At 59.7% G+C, this 21,061-nt stretch overlaps 2 protein-coding genes across 3 annotated transcripts; one reads left to right on the top strand and one right to left on the bottom strand.

The window, feature by feature from the left end:
• Positions 1 to 1,680: 1,680 nt before the first annotated feature.
• LSM14B (LSM family member 14B) lies at positions 1,681 to 13,250 on the top strand. 2 transcript variants are annotated; one of them, XM_080812811.1, is made up of 10 exons: positions 1,681 to 1,953; positions 3,596 to 3,759; positions 5,233 to 5,368; positions 6,158 to 6,274; positions 8,200 to 8,367; positions 8,645 to 8,722; positions 8,944 to 9,105; positions 9,484 to 9,634; positions 11,350 to 11,535; positions 12,032 to 13,250. In XM_080812811.1, exons 1-9 carry the CDS (start codon positions 1,827 to 1,829, stop codon positions 11,519 to 11,521), a joined length of 1,275 nt encoding a protein of 424 aa, XP_080668937.1. In that variant the 5' UTR covers positions 1,681 to 1,826; the 3' UTR covers positions 11,522 to 11,535; positions 12,032 to 13,250. The 2 variants fall into 2 exon arrangements, with proteins under 2 accessions (XP_080668937.1, XP_080668938.1); XM_080812812.1 differs by lacking the exon at positions 6,158 to 6,274.
• Positions 13,251 to 14,867: 1,617 nt separating this feature from the next.
• On the bottom strand, positions 14,868 to 20,844 carry PSMA7 (proteasome 20S subunit alpha 7). Its single transcript, XM_080812699.1, has 7 exons — positions 20,592 to 20,844; positions 18,439 to 18,565; positions 17,769 to 17,893; positions 16,974 to 17,096; positions 16,178 to 16,297; positions 15,430 to 15,492; positions 14,868 to 15,091 (listed from the first exon to the last, which is right to left on the bottom strand). The coding sequence occupies exons 1-7, from the start codon at positions 20,685 to 20,687 to the stop codon at positions 14,999 to 15,001; spliced, it is 747 nt and encodes a 248-aa protein (XP_080668825.1). The 5' UTR covers positions 20,688 to 20,844; the 3' UTR covers positions 14,868 to 14,998.
• Positions 20,845 to 21,061: the final 217 nt, after the last annotated feature.

The following is a 21,061-nucleotide window of genomic DNA, read 5'->3' as shown; positions in this document are numbered from 1 at the left end:
GGAACAGGACACCCCCATCCCCAGAGATCTCTCCTAGCGGGGCTAGACTAGCTCCGCAGCGGTGACCCTCCTCACCAGTGCAATCTTCTCACGTTCGGAGAACCGATTCTAAAACGCACCGGTAAGTCTCCGCAGATGCCTCCTGAGGACTCTTCCACATCTGCTCCTTCCTCGCTGCTCCCTGTTCTCAAAGCCATTACGGTTCCGGTCCTGGATGTCACCTGGATGTCACCGGGTGCTGACAGGAGCCTGTCCCCTGCGGGGTCTCCATCCTCCCCCACCAGAGGAGGGGAGTTGGAGGCCCGTCGCAGCGGCCGGTCACGCTCTCTGCAGCGGGTCGCTCCTCTGCTTGACACTCCCGGTAAGAGACACACTTTACATCTTGGCCGACCCCCCGGGTCAGCAGTCACACGTGTAAGCGGTCCCCTGCGGGGGATGTTCTGGAATTTTCTAGGTGACCCTGTTTCCTTTCTACGACACGCCGGCCAGCCTCCACCGACCTTCCTGCGGGACCCGACACTGGCCCCGCAGCTGCCGGGCCGGGTCAGGAGGGCGCCCGACAGACCCGCGTGCGCGCCGAGCCGCCGGCCAGCCAGGTCCCGCTCCGCGTCCCGGGGGCGGACGCCGGGCCGGCCGGGCCAGGCGGGGCCTCGAGGCGCTGGAGGCGGGCTGCGATGTATTTTAAGGGGCGCGAGGCCGCCGCAGGTGTGGGGGAGGGAGGATTAAGAGGCGCCGCGCTCAGCACCTTATATTTAGCGGCTGACGCGCCGGAAGCGCTCCCGCCCGCAGCTGCCACCGCGCCCCGCGCCCACAGGGCGGTCCCCGCCTCCCCTCGGGCCCCGGCCCCGGCCCCGGCCTCCTCTCAGCGGGCAGGGACTCCTGGCCCTCCGGGTCCACCTCGAGGGACAGGGACCCGGAACCCGCAGTCGCCTCCCGGGACAGGGACTCCGAACACCGCCTCCGCTCGGCGGGACAGGGACGCCCGGCCCCCCGCCTGCACCGCGCGGGACCGAGACCCCGAGCCCCGCCTCCGCGTCGCGCGCAGGGACCCCGGCCCGCGGGCGCTGGAGAAGGGGCGGGCGTACCCCGGCCGGGCGGCTTGCAGCCCGGAGCAGGAGAAGCTGTCCTGGCCTCCTCCGCAGGGCAGATGCCTGACCGGGCGTCCACCGCTCGCAGGCTCGCTGCCCCGCTACCCGGCAGGGCCCACGCGCCCCGCCCCTCCGCCCGCCGGCCCCGCCCCTCCGCCCGCCGGCCCCGCCCCTCCGCCCGCCGGCCCCGCCCCTCCGCCCGCCGGCCCCGCCCTCCCGGCACGCGCACGCGCGCTCCGCCCCTCCCGACGCCCACCCCTTCCCCGCCTCCCCTCCCCACCCCGCGCCGCCCCGAGCCCTGAGCCTGCCCGCCGGGTCTCGTGCTCTCACCCCGCGCAGGGCCCGCCGGGAGTCGGCTGAGGAGGGGCGGAGAGCCGGGGAAAGCCCGTCCGGGCCCGCGGCGCCGGCGGCGCCGGCTGCGCAGGCGTGGAGGGCGGGCCCGCCCCTAGGCCCGCGGCGCGGCCATATTTAAAGGGAGCCCGGCGCGGCGAGCCAATGGGCGCCGAGCGTGCGGGGGCGGGGCGTGGCGGCGTGAGGCCCCGGATGTGGCTGCTGCGGCCCCTCCTCCCCCGCGCTCCCCTCAGAGCCCCCGGCCGCGCGCCGCCGCTCGCTCGCTGGTCCCAGCGCAGGCCCGTGGGGCGGCGGTGAGGAGGCGCCGAGGCGGAGGAGCGGGCGGCGGCGGCGGCGAGGCGACCGCGCGGAGGCGAGCGGGCCGGGCCCAGCCGGGCGGCCGCCGCCATGAGCGGCTCCTCGGGCACCCCGTACCTGGGCAGCAAGATCAGCCTCATCTCCAAGGCGCAGATCCGCTACGAGGGCATCCTCTACACCATCGACACCGACAACTCCACCGTGGCGCTCGCCAAAGGTAGCGGCCCGCGGCCGCCCCAACCGCCCGGCCCCCGCCCGCCAACAGCCCGCGGCGCCCCCGCCCCCCGCGGCGCCCCCCGCCCGCCTCCCCGCCCCCCGCGGCGCCCGGCCGGCACAATGGTTCCCCCCCCCGGCCGCGGCCGCCGCTCATTGTGCGCCGCCGGCCCGCCCAGCCCGCGGGAGGGGAGCGGCGGGGGGAGGGGGGGCGGGTCCGGCTTCCGCCGCGCCGCCCCCTCCCCCGCGCTGCCCACCTCTGCAGGTGGGGGGCCGGCGGGCGCGCAGAGCCGGGTCCCCGCGGAGGAGGGGCGGGGCGAGGGTCCCGGGGCTCCCGGGGCCTCCCCAGAACACGACTCCCGCGAGCCCTTCTGGAACCTATTAAGCAGCTGCGGCCTCGAGCCCGAACAAACAGCGCGTCTTCGTGGAACCTCCCGCCGGGACGGGGCCTCGCTGAGCAGCTCGGCGCCCCCTGCGAGCGCTCGGCCGGCCCGCCGCCGCCGCCCCCCCCACCCGGAGACGCGGGGGAAGGAGGCTGTCCTGGGCTCCAGAGCGGTCCGCAATCTCTTCCCAGCCTGTCGAGGCGGGAGGCGGCTCCAAAGTTTCTTTGTCTTCACCCTCCAGGGAAGATGGCGAGTGTCCTTCCTCGCCTCTTAGAGAGAAGCGCTGAGTGCGCCGGGTCGGCGGAAGCCCTGTTCATTCCCGGGGTCTCTTTAGGCCTTCAGGGGTCAGGGCTCGGCTCGCTCGCTGCTGGTCAGGGGGAGCGCCCGGCCTTCGCTCGGCTCTCTGGGAATTTCTCCTAAAGCGTAGGCTCCAGGCTCTGGGGTAGACCGACTGCGTTGCTCCAGGGGAGCATTCGGGGTTACAGACTGGGGTGTCTGCTGACGTGTCCTCTTGGCACCCGGGCGTGTTTGCGTGAGATTCTCATTGGAGAAACTGAGGCCCGGGGTGTCTGGTCCTTAGCGGGAGTTGTGCTCAGTTCAGGGAGAGGCTGCTTCCAGCCCAGCTCTGCCCCACGGACTGAAGGAGGACAGACTTGGAGAGACCCTAATCCAGGCTGGTAAGGGTCCACGCCGCCAGGAAGGCTCTGGGGCACACACGCTGGTGCTGTGGGTCCAGGCTCTGGGCCCGCTGCTCCTGGTGTGTCTGTGAGAGCTCCTCCCCCGGCAGGCTGTGGGAAGGCCAGGGGAACAACCTTCAGGCTTCTCTCCCGGCAAAACACTCCCAGGGGTGACGACGTGGGGTGAGGCTTCAGGAAAAAAGCAGCTGTCGTGCTGTTTGATCCTTGAAGGCGGGTGTAAACGGGTGCTCTGCAAAGCTGACCTGGTTTGCTGGGGGCGCGGGGCCTCCTGTGTTCACACCTGAGAGTGTTCAACTTCCCGGGACTGTCAGGCTCAGATGTCTTTAACTTGTTGTCTTTGTGACCTAGAACCTTTGGAGTCTTGCCAGCTGGGGTCTTATAGGTACTGTGCATTGGAAATTGGGGGGGTGGGGGAGTTGTCGGAAGGTAGACCACAGACGTCGTGCCGTGGATGGTGTGTGGGGCCGGGCCAGTCGTGGAATGCCTGAGAGCCCCGTGGAGAGGCTGGAGGGAACGCCCTTGGCCGAGGACGATCAGCTAACACTCCTTTCTCTCAACTCCGAAGTGAGGTCTTTTGGTACTGAAGACCGTCCCACAGATAGGCCGGCCCCCCCAAGAGAGGAGATCTATGAGTACATCATTTTCCGGGGAAGCGACATCAAAGATATTACTGTGTGTGAACCTCCGAAAGCTCAGCACACGCTCCCGCAGGACCCTGCTATTGTTCAAGTAAGTGTGCGGCTCTGCTTTGCCGTGGGCACGGCCTCGAGAGGCGCAGATTTCCCGGTGGAACTTGGTGTCCTCTGTTTGGCGGCAGCGCTCCGCTTGAGGAATAGCCGTTTAGCGAAAAGTGGTTTAATTTCTGTGTGGGCTGTTGGTGTTCCTACAAGAAGTCCGCAGCTCAGCACACGGTAGTGTGCGCTGTAGAGGGAGACTCCACTTGTGTGAGAAGGGGCTGGTGGTCCAGTCTTGTCTGGGGTGTTAGGGGAATCGTTTGTCACTAGATTTGGGTTGGGACAGCAGGACTTGCTCTCTCGACACTGTCCAGGTTGTAATTTCCAGTGCTTTGGGACACTGAATTTGCAATTCTTTTTTTTTTTTTTTTTAAGATTTTTATTTATTTATTTGACAGACAGAGATCACAAGTAGGCAGAGAGGCAGAAAGAGAGAGAGGAAGGGAAGCAGGCTTCCCGCTGAGCAGAGAGCCCTATGCGGGGCTCGATCCCAGGACCCTGGGATCATGACCTGAGCTGAAGGCAGAGGCTTTAACCCACTGAGCCACCCAGGTGCCCCTGAATTTGCAATTCTTGTAGTATACACCTGCCTGCTGTATTAAAGCGTAACTTTTAAAATTTTCTTATTTGATTTTTTTAAAGATGTGTTTATTTGGGAAAGAGCATGGCGGGGTTGGGGTTCCTGGGGAGAGGGAGAAGATGACTCCCTGATGAGCAGGGAGCCAGATGCGGGGCAGATCCCTGGACCCAGAGATTATGACCCTAGCAGGAAGGCAGTTGCTTTACTGACTGAGCCATCCAGGAGCTCCCATTGAGGCATAATTTGCCTAGGATTACTAGGGAACCTAGATTGATATTCTTTTGACTTAGAATTTAAATATTCCCTGGTTCTTCTGAAGTCAGTACTATAGGAGGTGCTCCCTGGAGGATAGGAGCCGGTGTGGCGGGTTCTGGGGACAAGAGGAGCAGCCCCAGGCCAGACTTAAGAAAGGTTTGCAGCGAGAGTTCTCAGGGACTTCGGAAGAGTCAGGTACCTGAGCCAGGCGCCAAGGGACAAAGGGGCCTTTTGGGAGCAACAGGCAGCAGTGTCCCTGAAAGTGTGAGGACCGGAGAAAGGATGCTTATCTGGGAACCACGTGGCTGTACTCCTGTGTGTTGGGGCAGGGCCAAACCGAGGATGGTGCACCCGTACAGAAGCTAGACTACTTGACGACAGCGGGCGTCGTTAGAGGGCTTGAGTTAGGGGAAACGGAGGTTCGAGTTACCTGGACAGGGAGTGTTGGGTATGGCATGTGGGAAAGGCAGCTTTGAGCCCCCTTTGGTCGTTCTGGAAGTGCTCCCTGCGCGCCCCCCCGCCTCCAGGAATACAGGCTGACAAACTGGCTGCCTTTCCCCATCTGAGCAGTGCTTTCCAGGCGGGTGATGGGGGGGCCTTGCGTTGCTCTCATCTGTGTGTCTCGTTGCTCAGTCTTCCCTGGGCTCGGGCTCGGCCTCCTCCTTCCAGCCACACGTGCCTTACAGCCCCTTCAGAGGGATGCCACCCTACAGCCAGCTGGCTGCCAGCTCTCTGCTTAGCCAGCAATACGCCGCTTCTCTGGGTCTAGGTGAGTAACCTGTTTCTATCTGGTAAACTGCTCGTGTCATGACCTCCGGGAGGCAGGGCCATAGACCCTGGTGGCGGAGACACTGTCCTTGGGATACTCTGCTTGTGTCGCATGCTTAGTACGTTACTCGGTGCGACTTGAGCTGGCTAGAACACGTAGTAGCTCCTCAGCTGAGAGCAAAAGAGTTAGCAGTCTGAGTTTTGGAACAGATGATTCAAATCAAAATCCGTTTGAAACGTTGGTCTGGGTGGAAGTCATGATATATTTGCTTCAATAGGAAACAAGTGTTATGCGTGATTACAGATGAGTTCTAACCATAGGCACGTTTGCAAGCTTGTAAATGCAAAAGTTACATCAACACCTACCTGTTATAATCATCGTATTGTCCATGCTTTGCTCAAAAGTTATTTCCCCAAAGGCGAACGAACTCTGGAATGAGGTTCTCTCCCGCACGTGTAGAGCGAGGGTCTGCCTGGCCCTTGACGCAACTTTTCCGTGTGTTCAAACCCCGGAGTCGCCAGTCTGCTCCTCGGGCGCAGGGCTGCGAGCGGGCCCTGTAGGCTGGCTCTTGGGTCTGGGTCACTTTCTAACCAAGTTGTTTCGCTTGCCGCTCCGGTGTGGGTGCCTTTCTCAGCCTGGCTCAGCGTGTTTCTAGAGTAGGTTTGTGTGAGCCACGTGTCCTGCGAGAGACTGCTTGGCTCTTTCCAAGCTTGCTAGACACAGGACGAGTGTCTCATTACTTATCTGTGTACCTTCTGTTTTGCTCTTCTCTCCTCTGCCGTCTTTTAGAGAAGCTGGTGAGCCCTCCAGCCTCGGCCGCGGCTTCCAGCCCTAGTTCTTCTCCATCTCCACAGCCCGCCTCAGAGCTTGACATGTCCTCAGAACCACATCAGCTCACTTCCAAGGGTAACGGCAGTCCGGGAGCGCTGCATGCTGTCTTGCCGTCCTGAGAGCAAGGGGGTAAACCAGTAGCCCAGAGCGACAGTAGCTGTAGCCAAGCCCGTGCGGCCGATTAAGCTGCTTGCGTTTGATTGAACACGCGGTCATGATGTATTAACGGCCTCCCAGCATTTCAAAGAAGAGATTGGAAAGGAGTGACCAAGCACTTGTTCACTCTTCCTGGGCCCAGGGTCTGCTCTGACCTGCACAGAGACCACCAGACATGGTGGTCTCCGCAGAAAGCCCTTCCCTGGGGTTTCTGCTGGCTCCAGATGTGCTCTAGATTGCCGGGTGAGACCGCAGGGGAGGGTCCCTGAGGAACTCGCCTGTTGTTCTGGGAACCGTGTGCCACATCGGTCAGCCGTAGGGGCCTGCGGGTAGCTTTGTAATGAGAAGCCCCTGCAGAACCGGGAGGCTCGCTGGAGCTACCGACGAGGCGAATGGTGTGGGCGTAGCGACCAGCTTCTTAATGCTCGTGTGCACCCCCTGTCTCAGCTGGGCTGTGGCGCCTCTTGACCTTTCCTGATGCTCTCATTTCACGGAGAGCTGAGATTCCTGTGCCTGCCTGTTTGACGTCGAGCACAGGAGCCCTGCCTTCACCACGGCGGCTCGGTCCAGGCCGGCTCCCGGAGCTCCCGCTGCGGCGCCCGACTGCTGTCAGTCTGTTACTCTGCCTGTGCCGCTCTCTGCTCCTGCACGGACGCCGGCGTGTCCGGGTGGTGGAAGCAGTAATGTTTTTTCTCGGTTAAGTTGACATCAGACGGTTCGTCGTTCTTCGGATTGTTTGCATGAAATTGCTGCTAAGGCAGGATGGCTTTAACTGGTTTCTTTTCTCAAAAGCAAAGGAGCCTGAGCGTCTTGCGCCCTGGAGTTAGAGTGTGGCAGGAGCAGTCCGTCTGGGTCTTGGGAAGGCCCTGCTGGGCAAGGTGGCAGGCTGGGGAGGCTGCTCTGGCGCGGCGCCTGTCGTGGAGTGGGCCATGAGCAGCTTCCGTGCTGGTCATAAGGGACTTTTTCACAGGTGTTACCTTAGTGTCTGCCACGTGGAAAATAAGAAAGGTGGGAGAGCCGGTCTTCACGTGTGACGGGCCGCCTCTCCTCGTAGTCACTGCTGTGGTTAGGGCTCAGTTTTTCTGTGTCAAAGCTCTGGACCTCCACCCAGCACCCCCCCCTTCCCCCCCCCCGCCCTTAGACTGCAGCGAGGAGAGGAGGTGGGCCCCGGCCGAGGCTCGGCCTCGGAGCTCGGGGCTGCGGCGTGGTAGGAATGGACATCGCGCGCCCGCCTCTGGGGGCAGCCGGGGAGCCTTCGTTTCTTCCTGATGGCTTAGCTCTCTGTAGTCGGCTTTTATCACAGCGCCCTTTCCAGTGTTGTTAGTCCTCAAGCGGAAACAACAGTGTTCTGCAATTTAAAGAGTGATCACTGTGTGTACTCCAAGATCCTGAACTGGGACGGTTCTTGTCCAGAGTGGAGTAGGATGAAATAAGTTCTCAGATGGTGAATTTGCCGGCATCTTGGAACCCACGGAGCCCCCTTGGGGTTAGAGCTTATGTGGTTTTTGGAAAGCTTGATTCGTTCCTTTGTTTTTTTTGCGTCCCCCTCCCTGCCCTGGAAAGCTGTTTCTAAACCGCCTGGGGGTGTTCGTTGTCGGCGGGGTGTTCTCTCCTCCGCGGTCTGTAGCTTGGGGGTCCTGGGGCTCAGGGCTCCCGGGTGAACTGGCCTTGTTGCTGCCCGGCTAGACACGGGGGGGGGGTGGTCCAGGGGGGCCTGGCTGGGATCGGGAGAATCTCCAGGCGGTTACCTTCAACTGCCTGGCAAGCTGCCCAGCAGGAGTGGCCAGAGGGGTGTGAGGTTTGCTCCTCTCTGGTTTTAAGCCCTCCTTCCCTTCCCATCTCAGGAGCCGGTTTTCCATCCGTCCCAGTCGGCAAGAGCCCCATGGTGGAGCAGGCTGTGCAGACTGGTTCTGTTGATAACCTGAACGCCAAAAAGCTGTTACCCGGCAAGGGCCCCGCGGGGGTGCAGCTCGGCGGGCGGCCCGCGCAGCCCGGCGGCAAGAGCGGCAGCGGTACTGGCACACGGCGTCCTCCGGGGCTTGCTTCGCGTTCTCAAAGCGGCACACTGCTTCCTGGGGTTCTTTTGCTTTTTCTCTTCTCTCTTTTTGTTTTTCTTTTCTTTTTTTTTTTTTTAATTGAACAGCACCGATCCCTGTCCCCATCCTAAACACCATGTGCTTTTGCAGGGTCTCCCCTTGCTGCATGTCCCCTGTGGTGGTGCCACCCTGCTTCCGCCGCTGGGCTCCGCTTTTGTAGGCGCTCGCCTTACTCTTCCCTTTTGCGCCTTAGATGTAGCCCAGCCGGCAGCTGTGCCAAGTCAAGGGCAGGTGAATGACGAGAACAGGAGGCCTCAGAGGAGGAGATCAGGTAACAGCTATTGCCCCTTGAGTTCTGGGGTGCCTCGCCCTGTCCAGGTGTGCTCTGCTTCCCCTGCACCGCCCCCCGCCTTATCTCTAGGTGACGGTCTGAGGGGGTGCTGGGGCTCAGTATCTGCCTCTGTGTGCTCTGTTCCCTCCTTGTCGTCCATCTCACACGGAGTGATGTCGGCTTGGTGGCTCACCAGCCGTGGCTTTCCTTCCTTCTCACAGGGAACAGACGAACAAGGAATCGCTCCAGAGGGCAAAACCGCCCGACTAATGTCAAAGAAAACACAATCAAGTTTGAAGGCGACTTTGATTTTGAGAGCGCCAATGCCCAGTTCAACAGAGAGGAGCTGGACAAAGAGTTTAAGAAGAAACTGAATTTTAAAGGTGTTTGTCGTTATTTGGAAATTGCTCTCTGTTCAGGAGCATCTGTAGAAGCAGGTCAAGGAAACACAGGCAGGGCCGGGGGGATACAGTGAGGCCGCTGGCCAGCGTGGAAGTGGCGCCCCCTAAGGAGTCCTGAAGGAGCGGAGGAGCCTTGGGGCCCCGGGTGGACTGTGCTTGCTGGGGGAGGGGGAGCAGACCGTGCGGCCCCAGGGTGGACAGGATCAGTCTTTGAGGAGGAGATTCCGTTAACACTGAAGGCCGCCCCCCACCCTCCCGCAGCGCTCCCAAGGCCTGAGGACAGCTGCCAGGAGGGTCTGCTCCGGGAGAAGGGGTGCCTGGTGCACTTCCCAGCATCCCAGTGTGTTCTTCTCCGTGCAGATGACAAAGCCGAGAAGGGGGACGAGAAGGACTCGGCAGTGGTGACCCAGAGTGACGAGGCTCCGGCTGAGGAAGACCACCTGGGGCCCAACTGCTACTATGACAAGTCCAAGTCCTTCTTTGACAACATCTCCTCTGAGCTCAAGACCAGGTCAGGGGGCCAGGGGAGAACTCGGGGCTCAGGGCTCGCGAGGCCTGGATGGGCTGGCAGGAAGATCCTCGTTCTGCCTCACACCCCCTGAGACCGGGGCCTGCTCTCGTGAAGACCAGCCTCCGTTCTAAGATCCTAGTGGTGCCACATGGGCACCTCGATCCTAGTGGTGCCAGCAAGTGGCAATTTGGAAACCCCGGGCAGTCACGGGCACCTGGGGAGTCGACTTCTGTCTTGACTTTGCAGCCCCTTTGTCCATTAAAGCTGGGGTGGGCACTGCCCTCCCCAGCTGAGCTCGCCCTGGCCCGTTCCTGGTTCCCAGTGGACCCCGGGGGCCCGAGGCCTTGCTACTCGAAGCAGCCAGCCAGGGTTCTGTTTTGGGGGGAGTTCTTTTGTCTGATTGCTGGAGGCTGGGGACCCTGTCGTGCGTTTTCAGTGCCATGCAGCTGGTGCTTGGATGCTGCCGTGTGAGTGAGCGGAGTGGTAAACGGAGTCTGTGGGATGGGCACAGCGTGGAAGTCCGGAGCGCCAGCCACACTGCTGGGCGGCGAAGGCACCGCACAGAGCAAGCTGGGAGTCCTGACTTGCCCACGTCTCTGGCCTGGCAGGGGAAAAACCGATAAAAGCATGAGCAGGTCTAGGATAGAAATGCCTCAGGGAATGGGAGGGGAAGGCTGGGCAGCGGGAGGGTAATGGTCAGTTGAATGTGGCGATCTCACCGCATGTGGTGTTTGGGAGCCATTGCGGGGGTGGGGGGGGCGGGGGAGGAAGCTGCTGTGGACAGGCTGCCGGGGCAGGGCTAGTCGGTCTGGGATGAAGGGGACATGTGCGTGGGGGGCTTGGTAGGGAGAGCCATGGGCAGCTGTCGGAGGGGAGCTGGGGGGCGATGCCGTCTGACGCCTCGGCGTTCTCCGTTGGCGTGCTGAAGGTGGGGACGGGCACGGCTGGGCGGCCCCTCCGAAGGCTTTTGCAGTAGTCTGAGTGTTTGGGAATAAGGTGGTGGCGGCGGGTGAGGGGAGAGCTCGGCTTCCGAATGCACGTGGAAGGGGGAGCAGACAGGGTATGCTGACAGCATGTGGGGAGAACCAGCACGACTCTCGGTTGCTGGCCTGGGGGGCTGAAGGGCGCAGCTGCTGGTTCTTTGAGTGAGGCCTGGGGGACCATAGAACAGGAGCTCAGTGCTGGTGCATGGCCCGTGAGCTGCCTGGAAACAGACACCGGGCTCCTCTCCTGAGCTACTGAGGTGGGTGTCAGAGCATCTGCGGCGTGAAGGACGGCGGGAGAGCGTGCAGTTTTGGTGCCATGTCCCCACTGCCCCCGGAGCGTGAGCATCACATTCTCGGAGACACTGTTCATCTAGCCCAACCCCCTCCTCACTTGTCTGAAGGGGTCTGTTACCTGCTCTGGGTCCTGGAGCCCACAGGGGCCCTGCCTCGCCTCACTGCTCGCCTTCACTGGTAAAGGCGAGAGAGTTGATGCCAAAGCGGCCCCGGCCCGTGAGAAACAGACCTGGTTGGAGATGTGGCTGGGAGTGGCTGTGGCGCTGGCTCCGGGGCTGCTGGGCCGGGACCGGGTCACCCCCTCTGCTGACTCCAGCAGCAGTCCCCACCGGTCGGGCTTTCTTCCCTCTTGGGCTACATGAGGCTGGGGCCTGGCTCGGAGAGGGGTGAGCAGGGACCACTGCCGTTGGTCTCACGCCCCCTTCTGTGCTTCAGTTCCAGGCGGACTACGTGGGCTGAGGAGCGGAAGCTCAACACAGAGACCTTTGGGGTGTCAGGAAGGTTTCTTCGTGGCCGTAGCTTCAGGGGTGGATTTCGAGGGGGCAGGGGCAACGGTACAACCCGGCGCAACCCAACTTCCCACAGAGCCGGGACTGGCAGGGTGTGAGGATGCCGCCCAAGGTGAGTGAGGGAAGGAAGTTTCTGGGCCCTTTGCAGGGAGAGCGTTGGGGTGGGAGGGCCCGATAGCCGGCCTCTCTCTGCAGGAAGAGGTTAGGAGCCCGGAGCAGCTGGCTCTGGTTTCCAGGAAGAGCCAGGATGAGGGCCTCGACCCTCCCAGTCACCCAGGAGCCTCCTAGGGAGGGCAGGCCCCGGTGTTGTCAGAGCGTGGTCAGCAAGGACACTTGTCCCAACCCAGCCTCCCTGCCCCGGCCTGCAGGGACTCCGGGACTGCCGGTGACTTGTGTGCCCCGTGAGTCTGGGCCGTGAGGGGGGGTTACAGGTGTGCCTGGAGCTGACCTGCCTCATCCAGGTTGGGACCTGGAGCTTCCTCTCTGTCCCGCATGTGCACAAATGATTTCTGTCCTCCCTGGGAGTCTGCGTGCTTGGCTCCTGCGGGGCGGCTGCCTCGTGGAGTGTGCTGAGCGTACTCACTTGGTGTCCTGTCCCCTTCTCACAGGCGCCTATGGAAGTAGCACAGAAACGACGCTGTGTCTGAGGATGTTGGAAACGCCGCACTTACCGGGGAGACGGGGGTCACTTTGTTTACCGAGTTTGGAAAATTCCCGTACTACTACTAATGTTTTGAACTTAATTGAACTTGGACATGGTCTGAGTTAGAACCACTTGTTTTGGGGGAAGTATTCGTGGGTAACCTCTTGGAGGTATTTTGGCCTGTTTTTCCTCTTTAGTTGTGCACAGCCTGATTCTAAGGTTCTGGTATTTTGGAGAAAGGTTTTGGAGCAAAAGCTTGATCCTCATTTTGTGACTTTTCTTTGTGACAGCTTTGATTTTTTTCAAATGGAACCAAATCCCATTTGGCAAATGTGGCAGCCAAGTGCGTATCTCTCTAACCCAACTGGTCTCTGGTGCTGCTGGCCTGGCACCCCCACGGCCACAGGTGGGGGGTCTCAGGAGCCAGGCAGGGCCAGCATGGGAGCATGTGGGGGTGGGTGGGCATTAGGGCAGGGAGAGTGGGGTGTCCCACAGATCATGTTGTATAAGCAAACCAGACAACCCTTACATCCAGAGTGGCAATGTCAAGGTTGAGAGCTGGTTGGTTGGGGGGGTGGGTACAGGGAAGAGGGGGAGTCCTGGAGGCTTAGGAAGTGGTCCTGAACTTAAGCTAGGAACTGTTGCTCAGAGCCTGGCTTCCATAGGAATCGGGGTTCGGGGCCAAAGCCCGGGGACCTGTGGGCTCCCTGTCCTTCCTGCCCCACCCCTGCCAGACCCAGACCCAGGCCGGTCAGTATTGGACTGTGGCCACTGTTCAGTGTCTCATCCCCTTGGAAATGAGCCAGTCTTTTTTGCAAGGTCGGTTGACCTAAAACATTATTTCTTCTCAATTGTAAATAGTTGCGTTTTTGTTTTACAGTGGGTGGAGGGTGGGTGGGGAACATAAATTCGTTGCATGAGTAAATGGGTCAGACCTGTAGTGTAAGCATGCGCCCTTCTGCAGGAGAGGGCACTGTGTTGAACATAAGCACCTTGGTAACTAAACCCCTTTAAATAGCTATAAAGGTTTTAGTTCTGTATTGATTCAGTTACTGTAAAAGCTTGGGTTTATTTTTGTAGGTCTTAATGGCTAAGAATTAGAACATAGCAATGGGCTGCTCTGTTGGAGTAATGTAAATTGTAATTATAAATAAACATGCAAACCTTTACAACTTTTTTCTTCACTGCTCTTAACGTAAATAGTTCTGTTGATTCTGCAGCCCGAGTCACATCTTGTGTGACATGCCCGTCCTGAGGCGGGAGATGTTGCTCAGGCCTCAGGCTGGTAGGACCTTGGGGGACACCTGCTGCTCCTGCGTGAGCTCACCGCTGGTCTGGAGGAAGGTGTGAGTCAGCCCAACTTCACAGTGGGCCACCTTGGCTCTGCCTCCCAGACACTTGGGACACAAACTAGTTTTTATTCAGTTCAGATACACCTGCTTCAGAAGCCGCCCTTTTGCTGCTTTGCCGTGGCCTCCGAGCTCCGCAGAGCTTGCCTGTCCTTGGTGCCATCAGGCCTGTTACAGGCCTTGACCCCAGCACCGTGTGTAAGAGCAGCCCGCGTGCCTGGCCTGGGTTTCTGGCTGACTTTGAAAGCAGCGTCAGAGGCCCAAGGCCCACCCTGTCTTGCCATGCCTGCCTGGGGTTCCATCGGGCCCCGAGCAGGACCGGGCAGCGGGGAGTCAGTCTGCCATGTCGGGACCCCGTTGTCACTTCCAAAATTTCAACAGATTCTGGGCAACCTTCCTTTGAAGGGGGTGGGCACAGACAAGGAACATTCTTGGCCAAGAAGAAATGAAAGTCTTCTGTAGCGTGCGTGCGTGCTGGATGCAGGTGCCCAGGGCGCAAGTTCTAAACAAAGTAGGGGACTCAGCAGTTGCCCTAGGCCGGTATTTGTCAGCGAATCCAGATGTAGTCAAGTCAGTTTACCACTGTGACTAATTTTGCTATCAAAACTTGAAGCTGACATTTTGAGAATTACGTATTTCATGTGGAGCTTTATTGAAACCTACCTGGGCCTTTGTATTCCTTTTAGAAGAGAGAACCCGTATGTGTCACTCAGTGAGAACTCAGCAAGAGACGCTGTAGACTGAGGTGCAGAGCCGAGCCCTAGAGTCCTGACAACATGGCTGGAAGGGAAACCAGTCCACAGACGTGAAGAGCCCTTTATGTCATGTCCTCGGGGCGCAGGGAGACGGGGGATATGTCAGCAGGCCTGGTAGCAGAGCCTCCTCTGAAGCCGCAAAGCTGCGGACAGAGGGGGTTAGAGTCTGGTACAGACCCAGCCGGGACCAGGACCAAGGCTGAAAGTAGGGTCGTCACTGGCTACAGTGAGAGCGGGCAGGGGGCCGTCAGCACCAGGAAGCTTAGGAACATCATGACTGGATCTGCTACAAACCAGAAACACGGGACTTGTTCTGAACAAAGCTGCTACTCTGCAGAATTTTGAATTCAAGCACTTAAACGGAGTGCTGTTTGCTTTTGTCCTCGATGTTCTGCGTAAATTAGGAAACCGAGTGCAGGTCTGTGAGAAGCAACGAGGTCAGTCTGGTCAGAACCTCTAACGGGGGGATGTGTCCGAGTGAGACGCCACATGCCCGTCTACAGAAGCTGTCACAGTCTGCGTGCCCTCCTAGAGCTGCCTCAACTCACAGACCCGAAAGGCAGACACCCCCTGCCCAGCACAGTGGCTTGTCCGGCGACATGGAGTGTGAAGCGCTCCCGCTGAGGGCAGCGCTCAGAGACAGCAAGGGGAAGGGTCCACTTTACAGAGCGGCCATAGCTGCGCCAAGACACAGGTGCTCTACGAAAAGGTTAACAAACACAGATTTATTGCAGGACACGTGGACAGTAATAAATGGAATGCAAATGCCTACACATCCTCAAGAATCATCCATGATCTGAATTTAAAAATCACTACAAGATTTCATCATCATGATGCTTTTTTCTGTTTCTTCTTTTCATTCTCTTCTTTCTCTTTTTCAATCTCAGCAACGTATTTTTCAATTTCTTCAGGATTTAAAATCTACCAAAGAAAGTTCATGGTTACCCCCAAGCCACACGAGGTGCCCCAGAGCAGCAATGCCACTTTTGGGGAGGGAACTTTTGGGCTCTGGCCAGACTGTGCCTCACAGCTGCTGCTACAGGAAAACCAGGCTGGGTGCACCTGAGCCAGGTGACAACGGTCAGAGCCTGCCTGTAGGCGACTGCAAAGCAGAAGCAAATCCGCCCGGCTGCCAACACTTTCTCAGTGTGCCAAGAGACCCTCCCTCCTAGCACTCAAGCCGCAGGACCAGGGTCCCTGTCCCCTCCATCGCTGGGAATGCTCCAGAGTGAAAGACAGCAAATAAACTTAGTGATTACCTTGAGAGGTTGATCTCGCCTCATGACAGCCAGTTCAATGTTTTTGCCGCCAGACTGAACCACCTTGGAAGAGAGAGAGTAGCGTCAGACACCTCTCCCTCCTCAAGGCCACACCACTCTGGCAAATGCCTCAAACGCTGTTCGAGAGGAAAGGGCAGGACACCCTGCAGCCCCAGCCCTGAAGCTTTCGTTCTAACTGCAGGGCAATCCCCCCAACCCCCCGCCTGCCTCCTGCAGCCCCTTCCACAGAGCAGCTATACTCCCCGCTCTCCCTGCCACTGAGCCCCAACAGCTGGCCCCTAGCCCAGCCTTCTGGCTCCCTCCCACCCCCGGCCTCTCTGGCTTTACCGGCCAACACCTCAAATGCGGACATAGCCCCGTGCCCCGTGCCCCCTAGCCATTGTTCCCAGTTCTAATTCCTCAACCTTAGCAGTAGCAGGAGCCCAGCAAGGCTGAGGGAGGATTCTGAGTCACAGAGTCCACACCTGGTGGTTCCTGTCCTGCCTCGGCTTCTCCCTAGCTGCGTGCTCTCAGACGAGTTCTCAGAGACTTGGTCCTTGCCTGCTGCGGCTGCGGAGAGGAGTCGCTAGAGCACCGGGGCAGCGGGCAGCCAGAACAAGCCCTTAAGGGACCAGCATTCCCCCTGAGGCTCTCAGCGCCTCCCTTCCTGTCGCTGGTACACCAGCCACCCACTTCTGGGCCGTCTGTTCTGCCCACCCCAAGCACCAGGTTTCCAATGCGAACGCACTTCCAGGAGGGCCTTGATAACCAGCTTCACGGTCAGGTCATCGGTCTCAATGGCTTCATCAGTGTAATTCTTCTCTAGAAATTCACGCACTGACTTGGCGCCCCGGCCTATGGCATTGGCCTGAAGCAGAAATGTGTGTTATATGGTACAAAGTACAACAACCCAGAGCCAGCCCAAGAACACAGCCATGGCTTCCTCTTCCTAAAGGCTTTTTGGAATCGGTACTGATCCTTACCAAGAGTAAGATTATGGTTACCGGGCAGCGGGGAGTCAGTCTGCAATGTCAGACCTGCAATGTCCTCACCAAGAGTGTGAATCTTCATCACTGACAACACGTGGGCAATTTTACTTTATACAGTATATCCCCACACCTCACTATCCTTGAACTTCCTCTCAAACGGCCTGTTTTTTTTTTTTAAGATTTTATTTATTTATTTATTTGACAGCTCACAAGTAGGCAGAGGCGGGCAGAGAGAGAGCTGGGGAAGCAGGCTCCCCACTGAGCTGAAAGCCTGATGCGGGGCTCAATCCCAGGACCCCGGGATCATGACCTGAGCCAAAGGCAGAGGCTTAACCCAATGAGCCGCCCAGGCGCCCCTTAAACAGCAAGTTTCATGTTCTTTGCTCCCATACCAGCAGAAATACCGTGAAACAGAACATAGCGTGATGTGTGCACCGGCACTGGGAAGACAAGGCCACCCTGAGCCACCAGGAGGCCTAGCACCTTCCAAAGGCCTCTGTGACCTCCTTTACTGGCAAGAACCCCCGAAGACCCTCTGTCTGGTCAGGGACTCACCTTCCAGGCGTGGTATGTCCCTGAGGGGTCAGTCTGATAGAGTCTGGGGGTGCCATCAAAGTCGAAACCCACAATAAGGGCAGAGATGCCAAACGGCCTGCGCCCGTTGCTCTGCGTGTAGCGCTGGTGGGAAAAGGAGCACATTAATGCTTCTTAGTCCAAGGCCCCTGGAACCGACCCTTAGCAACACACACAATGTTTGAAGCAGCTGTGCCGTCCCTGAGGGGTTGGGGGACGGGATGGGGATACTCTCACGTTATCTGCCAGGCAAGTGACGAGTGAGCCAAGGCCCGAGCACTCAGCAGTCCTCCTTCCCTCTGTGTGTTCTTACTTGGAAGGACGTGAAAGCGAGACCTGTGACCAGAACTGCATCACAGAGCACAACCGAGGCCACTGGAAGTACTTGACAATAGACAAACTTCTAGCTACACAGCTGGTTTTAAAATGACCAGTGTTTCACCACAGGGTGGGGTGGCGTTCAGCATCTCCCAGGTGCTGGGTAACGAGTCATGCAGGACTTCGAGACAAAAACCCTCATTTCCTTCCAGAAACATGAATTTGGACCATCCCATCCACTAAACGGAAGAATGCCAGCAAAGTGGCTAAGCCGTAGAAGTTACGCTTGTAGGAATAAAGAGCAGGACTGTGCATGAAGTCAGTGCAGTTTTCTGATTCCCCTGAAGTGACACGTGCAAACACTGACACACGGTTAACACGAGCTACTGTGGCAGAACACCGTGTGACCCAGCAGGGACTGCTCTGTAAGCAGAGCTGAGCCACAGGCAGGGGGCCCACCTGCTTCAAACTGGCGATGTAGCGGGTGATATACTCCACAGTGACCGGGTCCTCCACAGTCAGCCGGTGGCTCTGGCACTCCACCCGGGCCCTGTTGATGACTATCCTCGCGTCAGCGGTGAGCCCTGCAATGGCAGAGAATGCTGCCTGACCCAGGCCTCCTCTCCAACTGAGGACGGCCCAGGTCATGTGACCAAACAGAAGCCGAGCTTAAACCATTCCTGACACCCAGCTCTGAGGTCATCTGGGTGACTGGCGGTGGAATGATCAGCCTCTGTGAGCAGCTCAGACAAAGCGAGTCAATCCCTAGTTTCGTCAGGTCAACTGGGATCTTCCCACAGTGGGCCAGCAGGAAGGACTGCAGGAAGCCGGAGGAACACCAAGAGCACCCCGCACACCCCCACAGCAGGTGCAGGAAAGCCAGACTGTCTCGAGACTGTTACTACAATCCAGTCACATGCTGCCAACAGCACAGGCCTTGGTCCAGAGGGCGCCCTAATAAGCAAGCATGATGAAGCTTTTCTCCCCCCCCCAAGTCTAAATCTACTGTCTTAAAACCATTTTTAGTTTACCAATTTACGTATCTTCCAAGAGCAAACCCACCAAGATGGCTTTGAAAGGGCTTATCTTTACTGACCTCTAAGAAATGGGGCACTGGCCCCAGACTCACCTGCGAATGCCATGCAGACGTTGTCATCCAAGGCACAGATCTTGCGCACGGTTCTCTCATCCTGCAGTTTGGCCACGGACTTCTTCTCCACGCCCAGAACAACGATGTCCTTTCCTCGCACGCCAACCTTCAGTAAAAATCAACACGGTACTTACGACTAGAGGTTCTCCCTGCAGGGACAGGGCGGTAAGCAGGTGGTATTGTGGCTAGACACCACACCCTGCAGATCACGGATGCTGACCCGGTTCTGGCAGAGCTGGCCCAGGTGCATGACTGAGGTGCCCAGTCCTGTGCCTTCAACATACTGAGACAGTTTCCGTTACAATATGATAACTAACTGCTGTATCAGAGAGTCACATAAAAGACTTTTAAGTCTGAAATTCTGACATTCAAATCAGGTGCTCTGAAAGCAGTGTTTTTGTAGTTGTGAAATTATACACTCACCCTACTCCCTCCTACCCTGTGACACACTGATGTGCACACTGTGGGGAAGGCCTGATTAGCTGTCAGGTGGAAGGAAGACTACAGTTGTTCCTGAAAGTCAACTGCTCTGTGTATGGCACACATCGCAGAGAAGAGAGAGAATTAAAAATGTGGGGAAAATGCCCAAGGACCAGTTGACTGCCCCCTGTCAGGGCAGGAGCAGAGGAATGGGACCAGTAAGACTCTGCTTGGAGATTTCTCAGCGGGGGTACAATGGGCATTGGGGCTGGCTGACTCTCTGAGGTGGGGCTGCCCCGCCTACCTCTACCCCAGAGCTCAGCCAGTAGCACTTCCCAGTCTCAGGCAAAGAAAAATGTCTCCACCCACTGCCAAATGACCCCTGGGGTGCAAAATCCCCCCCTGCCCCCACAGTTGAGAAATACCTGTCAGCACTGTTTCACTTTTTTTTTTTTTTAAGATTTTATTTATTTGACAGAGAGAGATGACAAGTAGGCAGAGAGGCAGATGGGGGGTGGGGGGAGCAGGCTCCCCGCTGAGCAGGGATCCCAATTCGGGGCTCCTTCCCAGGACCCTGAGATCACCACCTGAGCCACCCAGACGCCCCTGTGTTTCACATTTTGAGGCCCGTTCTCCTGTGTTCCGCGATCTTCCAGGTTCCCTGGGGGTGGGGGTGGGGGAAGACCAGACCCAGAGACGCTGGAAGGAATAAGCCAAGCCAGCCACCCTGGCTGGCCTGAGGGAGTACTAGGGGATGGGGGAGAGTCCCAAGCAGCTCCTCTTCCAGGGCTCTGTAGCTTAAGACAAGCCCCAAGATGGATTTTGGACCTTAATTTCAGAACAGATTCAGGAAAGAAAAACACTTCACAGTTCAGCGTCCTGTGTACTTTCTCTCTGCTCTGGCTCAAGCCTCTGAAATAACACATGGTAAGAAACAAAACAAAAACCCTTATAATACGGCTTGACCAAGAAGCAAGCCGAGAAGTGTCTCAAAGACGTCCGGGATTTAAATTTCAAGCAATGATCAAAATGGCAAGTTCGGGCTCAGACGTCACTGCCCGACACGGTGGACGGCTCCCCGCGGCACAGCCGCAGACCCAGCAGGGAGCGGCGCCGCCGACACACTCAGCCCGCTGCCCCGGCTCCTGACCGCCAGGACAGTCCCCTTCCCTAACCGGGAACCTCCCCGTACGGGTCCCCTCAGTTGCTCACATCCTCAAAGGGCCCCCTGAGCCCGCCACGAGCCCGCCCTGCTGCTCGGTGCCCAGCCCCGGAACCTCTCTGCGGCCGGAGGGGCAGGGGCAGGGCCCAAGCCCGCGCAGCGGTGACCCGCCAACATGGCCGTCCCCGGGCCGCGCACACACGCCGAACCACGCGAGGGAAGAAGGCTCCTCCGCAGCTCCGCACGCACCCCGAGGCCGCCGGCCAGCACACGCCCACCGCAGCCGCCCTCCGGAGAGGCCGCCCCGGCGGGCGGCGCCAGCAGGCTTCCCCGGACCAGCCGCCCGCCGCCCCGGCCCCCGCGGCTCCCCAACGGGCCCCTCCCGCTCCCCGCGGCGACCCCGCCGGCTCCCGGGTCCCGCCACCGCCGCTGGGGCCATCGCAGGCCGCCCGAGCCGACAACGGGGGCCGTGGGCACGGCGGTCCCGGGCCCTCCCCGCCCCGGGCCCCGAGCCCCGAGCCCCGGGCCCTCCCCGCCGGCCGCCGCTCACCGCGGTCGAGCCCTTCTTCACGGCCTCCTGCGCGTACTCCACTTGGAAGAGGTGCCCGTCGGGCGAGAAGACGGTGATGGCGCGGTCGTAGCTCATGGCGGCGCGGGCGGCGGCGCGGCCGGGAAAAGCGCACACTCACGGCCGCTCGGCCCGCCGCTCCCGACGCCTCTGCGCGCCCCCCCCGCCCCGCACTGCGCTGCGGACGTGCGGCGGCGTCGGCGGACGTACGGCGGCGTCCGCGGCGTCGGGCGGCGTCGGGCGGACGTGCGCGCGCGCCGGGGCGGGGCCGGGCCGAACCACCGGCTGCCGGGCGCGGGGGGCGGCGGCGCGGCGGCGGGGGGCCGGGCGCGGGGCGCGGAGGGGCCGCGCGCGGGCCGTCGCCTGGGACCCGGCCGCGGGGGCGGGGGGCGCGCGGGGGCGGCGGCGCGGCGGGCCCGGGGGCGGCGCGGGGGCACGGCGGGGCGGGCGAG

The sequence above is a fragment of the Martes martes genome (assembly GCF_963455335.1).
Source record: "Martes martes genome assembly, chromosome: 9".
NCBI lineage: Eukaryota > Metazoa > Chordata > Mammalia > Carnivora > Mustelidae > Martes > Martes martes.
Note: the sequence above shows the minus strand (reverse complement) of the source record. Positions and strands in the feature narration are given on the sequence as shown.